General features: G+C 40.6%; 1 protein-coding gene across 1 annotated transcript; it reads right to left on the bottom strand.

Annotated features, from left to right (window-relative positions):
* Positions 1-86: 86 nt before the first annotated feature.
* mmp25a (matrix metallopeptidase 25a) lies at positions 87-9,294 on the bottom strand. Its single transcript, XM_036560749.1, has 10 exons — positions 9,109-9,294; positions 7,849-7,981; positions 7,061-7,217; positions 5,577-5,869; positions 3,488-3,667; positions 3,320-3,398; positions 3,150-3,232; positions 2,871-3,020; positions 1,720-1,998; positions 87-605 (listed from the first exon to the last, which is right to left on the bottom strand). Exons 1-10 carry the CDS (start codon positions 9,220-9,222, stop codon positions 319-321), a joined length of 1,755 nt encoding a protein of 584 aa, XP_036416642.1. The 5' UTR covers positions 9,223-9,294; the 3' UTR covers positions 87-318.
* Between the last annotated feature and the right edge of the window lie 819 nt (positions 9,295-10,113).

Raw genomic sequence — 10,113 nt, forward strand, 5'->3', positions numbered from 1 at the left:
ATCGCTGGTGTCATCCTGTAGGAATAAAAATAATGTGTGGCCACGACTTAGTAAGGCATGGGATCGAGATAATGCCTTACTAAGTCGTTGCCAAGCATTAGGATCTTGTTTCCACGCGTTAATAAGGCGTGGCCACGCATTATTCTTATTTATATGGGATGTCACCAGTGTGGCTCCGTAGGAAACAATACAATTTCATTAAAAAAGTAGAAAAAAGCAGAGCAACATAACAGAATAAACATGAAAAATCACAGAATGTAAGAGGCGGTGCAAATATTTAACACTATTAGGCTTGAATAACTGGGAAAAATGACCTGATCATGAAGAAATACTGTACATCATTAAACAACTAAAAGGCACATAATAATTAACATAACATAAAGCTGTTGTGACAAAGAGAACAATTAACTGCAGAGATGCTTGAACCGAAGCTGCTCCGCCTGTGTTACAGCCACATCCTCGGTCTCTGGGTTTGTGAGGGGAACTTAGGAAATCATCACATTTCATCCAGTCGGCTGCGATGGACTTTGGTGAAGTGGCGTCCTTGTCCAGTCTGCCTCTCTTTAATATCCAGTAAGATGCGCCCTTGAAGAAATAGGTATCTCCTAGAAGATATTACAACAGTTAGGCTAGTCAGAGGTAAAGATGACATAAGAAATGACCATTTAGGTCAACGGTTGTAGATCTAACTCTGTGGTCCCCTAATTCACCCTTCTCTACATTAGAACACCAGGAGCCCTGTGTAGCACACTGTTAACCAAAAGAAAACATATGAGTCGAAGTGTAGGCGGATCGATTCATGTTTGTCCATCCTCTCTGCTTGGCGTATCCTTCAACAGCTGTTTGGAGGGGCTTCTCTCGTTTCCACTGGGATTCGGACAGCCGGTAAGATGGCATCACGAAATCCGGGTTTCCGGGTTACGAAAGGAGAGGAGGAGGATCAGTAGCAGAGCTGGTTTATGAGGAGCCCGGCCTCTTCCTATTTCCCCCGTTATATCAAAAACATGACTGCAAAACGCCAGAGGGCGCCTGCGAGCGAGTCCTCAATAAATGGGGGTGAATGGAGCAAAATGGCTAAAAACTAAAAGTTCAAATAGTTTCTAATCACTCGCCCAGAACTTTCCTTTAATTTTAGACAGTAGAAGGATGTATTTCACTACAACAGCAAAGAAAACTCTTTTTTTTCTACAGCAAACGGGTTTTGGGCAGCAGGACGCTAACATTACTGCTACTGAGTGCTGGTTGGCGAGCAGAGCAGCTCATTGGCTGTTCACGCTCACTGACGTTATGAACTTACAGGAGGAAATAAATGTATTCTTTTACATTAAAAATGTATTTATAAACTATGATTTTGCTTAAATGCTCCATCTTAACCCATTCATTCTGGACTCACTCGGGAGCGCCCTCTAGCGTTTGAGAAACCCGGAAGACATTACAGAGTGATAATTCTCCTCTCTACAAGTTCTCTGATAGGTAGGAAAAAGCAAGGACTTTCAGGGTTTCTGGACGCAGCCTAGTAATCACATTCACATTCACACACAGTGCATTGGGGGTATTTAGTGTCTACTAGCGTTCATCATTTGTACACTACCTATTGTGGTGCATTGTGGGACTGTAAGAGTGAGCACTGAATTTTCTCCACTGTATTTTCAGACACCACAAGTCTCAGAATAGTGCACTACAGAGTGAATAGGTGGTTGTTTCGAACATAACTCTTACCATCTCGCATGCCAATGATATCATCAGGGTCAGAGGGTTCTCCCCAGATGGAGGCTGGTTTGGGGTAGCCTGCCTCAGGTCTCCTGTCTGAGTTTGCCTCATCAAACCTCCAGTATTCTCCACCACTAAACACGTAGGTCCTACCATTATGGGGCCACACAAACACAGCATCTACTCGTGCTGGAGCCTCTCCTGCAGAATTCCACATTCTCCACCGCGTCAGCGGCTGAGGGTAGCCAGGGAGGGACGTCCTGTCTCTAAACACCCAGTACTGGTCACCTAGAAAAAATGTCAAAATAAGCAGGCAGGTCTGAAGTGCAGTACACTGTTCATCCACTTAATTAGAAACCCCTCTCTTGTAGCTCCACCTTGCTGGTGTACTGTGAGAGACTGTAGCTCATCTGGTAATGCACAGTTTGTATTAGCCAACCTCTAGTCCTTCATCAGCGGTCAGTTTCTGACCACAGAGCTGCTCTTGCCTGGATGTTTTTGGGTGGCTTTCCGCTCTCAACCGAACAGTGACACTGGTGCATATATTTTTATTTTATTTCCTTCAAATATTTTTTTAATTTAATTTAATTTTTTTTTGTGCTTGATGAAGTCATACACCATTGCTTTTAACTTGCCTTATCTAAATTAAAACAACTGCATTACCAATATCTGTCAACTAGTTTCAATAATTTATTTGGTGTAAATTATCCAAACTACTTAGTTAAATTGAGAGAAAATTGGCTTAGTATTTAGCATCACATAGTGTATGTTATGTACAGCTGTGCTGCTGTGGTAATAAAACTGTACATCCCCAAAATCTGAACTTTACAGGAGATAGAAATTGGCAGAGGCATTATCAAACGGTGTAAAAAATAGAGAAAAATAGAGTTACTAGGTTTTTCATGCCTAGCGACAATATACTGAACAAAAAAGGGGGTAAAAGGGGGGTTGATGAACTGCAACAGATGGGCTACAGTCTGTAACTGTACAACTATATATAGGTATAGCTATATTGTCAACCTATTAGGTGGGTAGAGCTCATAAAGTGGCCACTGAGTGAAAGCACAAGGTAGGCGTTTCTAATACAGGCACATCACAAATTAAAGGTTTAATGTTCTAAAAATGAATGTGGACTTATTAGGCTCTTTGATCTCTCTCACCTATAAAGAAGACAATGTGGCCATCACTCCTCTCATATACCGCATCAATTTTGTCTATTTCAGGAGGAAGACCAATCCAGAAGTTGTGAATTACAGCTGGAATAAAAGACATTAGCGAGCCTGAGTGGTGCACCCTCCAGAAGTATTGGCCTGAAAGACAAAAAATAGAGAGAAAACAAGAGAAACAATGAAAAACGAAAAAAAAGGCTGATAGCTGAATGAGAAGCAGATGGAAATAACCAGCATAACTAGACTCTGATGTAAGTTTCAACCCCTTACGCCTGAAGAAGAACACTTCTCCTCTGATGTTCGCGATAGCATCATAACCGCCTTGACATCGATCCAGAAGAGATGGGTCTGGGCTTAAAGAGAACAATGGAAACAAACACTGTCATTATCAAAGAAGCAGTATTTGCCGTTGTTTTAGCATCATCATCATCACCGCGTACCGTGGTGTTGCATGTCGGGGTGGCAGACTGGGTGTGGGCGGATCGACAGTGGGAGGCGGAGTCAGATCCTTTCTTGTTCCTGCAGGGAGTATAAGCATGATAAGGCTTTATTCGACAACTTGGGTTACTACAGGAATTGTGTTTGTGTGTATGTTTTCTGGTGTGTACCATAAAGTGCCTGTATGCCAAGTCTATCATCTGCAGGCAGCGTGTAAGTTGGGATGTCTCCCACTGCTCCGCTGTAGTACGGCCTCATGATGGAGTGTCTGGAGGAGGAGTGTGTGAGGCCTAGGGCGTGGCCGAATTCATGAACAGCCACCGTGAACAGATCTGTGCTTCTGCCTTCAACTGAGGGGAAAACACAAAAGAATCAAAATTAAATTCCTGAAACTTTTAAAAATCTCTTAAAGAAGTGCTTTTGGAGATCAACCTTCCTGCAGATATTAGCTCCAGCCTCACCAGATCCTTCTAATTACTGCCCTCAGAAATCCTTGGATGCATTTAAAAAGGCATACTATACTACTTACTGCGCACTGCACTAGTCTATACTGTATACCGCATGCTGCTCTTTATAGTTGCACACAGTACAGTATCCAGTATACAACAAAATCTGTGTGCCGTACTACAGGAAAGGGGCACGGCTATACTGTCAACATCAGGGACTGAGCCAAACAGACTGATCTCAGGACCCGTCTATTTTCCTCAGCCCTCCAATTACTGCTTAGCAACTATCCAGCTGTTTTTTAGGTCAGGTCTTTAGCAACACATGTGGATATATTTTGGTCAGAAAACATGCCTGCTGAGTTTTGAGAGTTTTTCTACTTATTTTCAAAGCCAAAAACAAATGTAAAAATGTCAGCTTTAGATTTGGCCGTGTGGTAAACCTGTGTGGTTTCCAAACACACCTGTTTTGTGGGTCATTTCATTTTCCTTACATTCGTAGTTGGTAATATGAGCTAGTCTGACTGAATAATAAGCAGTACGACTCCACACGATAGTCTGAAAAGCCGATGCTGAGCTGACTGTTGAAGTCCAACTTTATTATGTTACTGTTTTAATTATGTTATCGAAATCCCAGGCTATTCAATTTTTCGGAGTAAGTTAGGTGGTAACATCAGTGGTTACATCCCCCTCAAATGACCACGTTGCAGTATATTATGAAGACAGCTCTGCCCAAATACTGGAATATTTTGCCAAAGTCGTATGTCATCTGAGTACCTTTGACATACTATTGGTCACATAAAGAATCTTAGTTACTTCTTTTGGGCACAAACAGTACGCAAGCAGTATGTGGTAGGCTATTTCAAACACAGCCCTGAATTAGCTGAATGAAGTGCATTAGATTGGGGAAGGTAAATCGCCAGAGAGGAGTTGGTGACAAGTGCCATAAAGCAATTAAAGCAGCACTGCATAGGTTTGGTGATTTGGAGATTCTGGTGGAAATATGTAATTGCAGGCAATTTTTGAGTGAACATTTATACGAAGTGGAGACAGCAATCATTATACTGCTCACACTACACAACATGTATTGGTCGCGATCTGTTGTTTGTTGACGTAGCTGAGCATACGCTACATAAACGGTGGCATTGCTTCTGCGATACCTAATTCAGCTCACCAGCTAATTATCGAGGCCTTCAAGAGTTCAATTCGAAGTGTGAAAAGAGGGAATGCTAAACTCTGCAGAGCTGTGGCCCAGAAAGAACGCATGTTCTCACACCTAGAGATCTGTGACAAAGAGCATCTGATGATAAAATCCCAGTATGTCATATAAAAGAACACATGCCAAACTGGAGCTGGAGGAACTTGTAGTTGTTAATGTGTTTATGTTGTGTCACAGATCTCAAATGTGTGTCTGGCAAAGGAAAATCGGGGCTAAAATTGTGTAGTTTTAGTGTGTAAAACAGATTTAAGTTTTACAGGGTGACTCACAACCTCCTAAGAGCATTTTTAGCCATGTGACATGATTTGTCCGTTTCTACTGTCAATTCAGTATTAGAAACAACCACATCAGCAAAAATGTTTTAATAACTCAACATGATTTGGATTAAATGTGTGATAATTTAAGAAAGCAGTTAACACAAGGCTAATTAAAAAAAATAAAGAAGCAAATTTCAGACACCAAACATGTCTTGGCTGATCAATTATATTTGGTGTAAGTGGGAAAATGTGTGAATTTATGCATGCACACACATAAGTTACTGATATGTGAGTAACTGCAAGTTTCCGTTCTTTGCAACGAAGAAATGCATTTTAGTACCTCCGTAGCTCCAGTTCTCCTCGTCATCAAAGTGTGTGTCACCTATTCCTGGAAAGAAAGCGTGAGCTAGTGTGCCCCCCTTGCCATCGAAGGGATATCCATCGTCATGATAGCCCCTGGTGAAGCTCACTTTAATGTCGGCGCTGTGGGGCGGGGCATGAGGGGATGGGCGGAGCAGGGTGAAGCTGAGGGGGGCCGCGTCGCCCCACACTTTCAGAGCATAGGACAGGATGAGCTCCACCAGGGCAGGTGTCAGTGAGGGAGAGTGGGAGAGAGAGGGGAAACTCTCTACACTGCAGAGGAGAGAGAGAGAGATGGGTGGAGGGTAAGGAGGTTGAACTCTAGGATCCATAGGCTTATTATTTTGTTATTAAAGGAATATTTCAGTGTTTTTTAAACTAGTCTCTATGTGCTGCATCTGATTCGGATGGTTTATTACCACAGACAATAATCTGAACATGTTTCCCTGTACTTAGAAACGAACAGAAAACCTGTTGACTTCTAACAGAAGCTAATAGGCAGTTGCTAAATTTTATTTATGTGAAACATGCACTTTTGTAGAACATCTCTTTGAACATATTATGAAGGCATTTTTAATCTAAAACATAAATCTGTACATTGTGTTCTTTCAGGTGGAATGGGATTACCTTTTCAGAGTTTTTTTGTGAGCTTTCTTTTCTTTTTAAAGTAAACATATTGAAATGATCACCCATAGAAACTGAACCATGTAATGTAAATGCAGCAGACAGAGATGAGATTAAAAACACTGCAGTATTCCTTTAAGACTTATTATTCAGTTAAATTATTGAGTAACTACTGTTATGATCCTGGACGTATGTGGTGTTTTGTTTTGTGCTCTCTCTTTCTCGCTGATCACTTTTTCCCTTAGGGTTAATGTCTGGAACTCTCTAATTGGGTACAGCAGGAGGCGCTCCAGCTACTTATGGGGCAGAGACGCACTGCAGGAGGAGAGGGCTGTTCCAGTGGTCGTACCTGTGCCATCAGCCTCCACGTGACCAGACCAACCACCTGAGGATTTGTTTGTGAATTAATGTGATGTGTTTAGTTATTTTTTTGGTTTCTAGTTTGTTTTCGGCATTAGCTTACTCCCTGAAGTTTTTTTTTCTTCAGTAAGATCACAAATGTTCTTGATCAGTTTAAAGCTAGAGAGGCAAAGTACTTTTTTTCTACAAGTTGGTGCCTTTGACTGACTAAAAGAAATAAATGCTGATAATTGGTCAATTACTTGTAGTTTGTGGTGTCTTGGTCTGGCAGTTGGTTGGCGTTGGTATACTTTTTTATGTACAACCTTAATTTATCCCAAGACATTTGAGGTCATAACACTACTATAAAACTATAATCTTCATGGGCTTCTAACTCTACACCAGCAAGGTGAAGATACAAAGGAAGGGTTTTCAATAAAGTGGCCAGTGAGTGCACCTCTATCATAGTGTTTGAATTTCACTGCGGGAGAGAAACCTCACCTCCAGGTGATATTCGTCTTATCCCAGCTCATCCCTGACAAACTGTATCTCTTCTTCCTCATGTTCCTCCTCTTCCTCTTCTTTAGAAGGTCCTCTGGACTGAGAATGTCTGGGAGGGAACAGCGAGGGGTCCCCATTAAGGCTAGAGTAGCACTGTCTAAAAGTCACAGAAAACCAGATTAAATTGATTCATGACTTTCTGACATAGTGATAGTTTTGTGTGTATTTTCTTCACTCTGGTTTGGAAGCATCTTGTCTGGACAGTTGATAGGCTTCTGTTATGTCAATAACGTTATCATTTTATCTGGACGTGATAGTTAAGCAAAAATATTTCCCCTATTATCCCAAATGCAGTAAATCGGTCAGTACATATTTGGTGTCTGAAGTTTGCTTCTTCGGTTTTTCACTGGAGCTATGAGGCTAATGTAGCTGACAAGTAATGGAAGCTTATGTCCACCAATTATCACTGTGCAAACTAGATGCTTAAATCATCGAACACTTGACTCAAACTGTGCCAAGTTTTTAAGTAACCTCAAATAGACTTATGTGGTTTCTCACACTATATGACACACTATCTACAAAAATGGACAAAACTATGGACAAAATTCAGGCTTCAAATTAGCTGCTGCTACTAATGTTTTTAGCTCTGCAAAGTGCTTCTGAGAAAGTTGTGACATTTGATTTTTCTAAACTAATGCATTACTGATAAAAAAGAAGAACGAAGGAGAGAGACAGAGTGATTATGTGTGAGTGAGCTGACGGTAATGTGGATATTATGGATGCGTTACCCAGCCGTCCTGTCTCTTTGAGCCCAGCAAAGCGCTGCATCTCACGGACAGCTCTTTCAATTCCCTCCTTCATTTGCAGTCGGCCAACTGGAGAGTTGGAAGGTGGTAAGTAACCGTAACGAGTCAACCAGTCCTACAAAGTGAGAGGAAGATAAAGAGATATTACACACAAGAGTGCCCTCTATGCACACTTGCAGCATTGTGACAACTTTTCTTCCCCATAGAGCTGCAAGTTGTTGATGTTACCAAAGTGCTGATATGAAGAAAATCTGTAAGGTTCAGAGCACTTTCTGGTCTAAAGAAACAGAGGGGAAAATTCTCCTGTAGGCCACCAGACAGTGCAGCATGCATAAAATTAAGAAAAGTTTACAAGGAAGATTAAACAGACACAGTGGGGACATACAGAGGAAAGATAAGCCAATGGTAGAAGTCCAACAGAGAGGAGCTACTCATCGCTTCAGATATACAGAAAACAACATTGGACAATATGAGAAAATGTAGAAGTTCAATATGAGTACAAGGCAGATACTGAAAGAGCAGTTTTGGAGCTCATGAGGGAGCTAACTAAATTACTGTTAAAGTAATGCACGTAATTTACTGGTACTTTACAGTTTACAGAATGTATACACACACACACACACACACACACACACACACACATATATATATACATATATTTACATATATAAAATATATATATTTCATAGTACTGTTACTCATAGTTACTGAGTCATAAATCTTGAGATTAATAATTGAACAATAGTCAGTTTCCACATATTGTCTCCTTATATTGAACTGAATTCAGATACTCAGTACTGCAGACACGAACTTTGACAGCCCACATTTTTGCGTAAGTCATGATCAATTTCCCTTCTGAACCAATCCAGCAGGAACTAATTACCTGGTACAGGTTGGATGCAACAGAGCAAAAATGTAAGCGTGACATCAACTACTGGTGTAATATTTGGGCTCATTTCTTTCACTATGTAGGAGACTGTGTCTCTGAGTCATTTTTTAAGATTCCCAAAAGAGTCTGTTTATTGTTACATTTACATAAATATATAAAATACCTTGTCACTGACAACAACCCAATGTTGCTTTACAGAAATAACAACAGCAACTACATAATCACCCCAAAACAACCATTTAAAGGACAAAATCAACAAGAGGAATAGGAATAAGCAAATAAGGAAAGTGCTGAGAAAAATAGGTTTTAAGTTTGTAGGAAGAGATTGTAGAGCAGTGTTTTTATTTACTCACCACTCCATGTGCGTGCTGGTCAGGCGCTGGAGTGCAGGAAATTCCAGTGAGCAGGGAAATACACAGTGCAATAGCAGCAATCATCTTCAAAAAGGACTCGGAATTCAGGGTCATCACAAACGCATTGGCGCTCACACTCCTGTAGTGTTACTGAAGCGTAATCTTATCCAGTTAAACAGACGGTCCAGATAAAGGAAAAAGAATCTCAGTTTCTTGCAGTAGCTCAAGTCATCGTCCCAAAGTGACAACCAAACGCACAAATCCTGGTCACTAAACCTGGTTTCTACAGTAAACACTTTGCTTTTACATATTACTTCATTTTCTGTTCATGTTTCTTCTGTTCTTTTCTCATCTTTCTGTGGATTCCTCTGTCTGTGTAATTGTCACTCTCTCTCTCTCTCTCTCTTTCTTTCTCTCTCTCTCTCTGCTCTCCCCCACATGACAGAGTGTTAAATATGCAACGTGGAGAGGAAGAGAGTGTGTGTGATGTTCAGAGGATACAGAATATAAACAAGGATTTGTTAAACACAACAGGGGGCAAAAAACACTAAACCCATAAAGTAGTGAAAACTATAACAGCTAAACGCACATATGGGACAGACAATATGACGACATTTTATTGTTACTGTGAAACATTTTATCACAATATGCTTTGCTGAGCAAGTCATGGACATCATTAGAACAATGAACACATGATTGATTGAAAAGAGACCAAAATTAGTCTTCTTTACATGACTTATGTTGCATATAATGTATAATACTGTATAACTGGTGGCTCCCAAGTAGGGATGGTTGATATGGCAAAAATATAACTTAATGATATTTAAAGCCTTTTTTTCACAAAAGCTTTTTCATGGCAATTATGTATTAATATTTTGAACAACTAACACAATACACTAGTAGTGCCACATGTGAAAAACAGCTGTCAAACTCTGGGAACAAAGATTTTCATTGAACCTTTCTCACACTGCACTGCACTAAAAATAGGACTAAATATGCTCTCTT

The sequence above is a fragment of the Colossoma macropomum genome, unplaced genomic scaffold, assembly GCF_904425465.1.
Source record: "Colossoma macropomum unplaced genomic scaffold, Colossoma_macropomum, whole genome shotgun sequence".
NCBI lineage: Eukaryota > Metazoa > Chordata > Actinopteri > Characiformes > Serrasalmidae > Colossoma > Colossoma macropomum.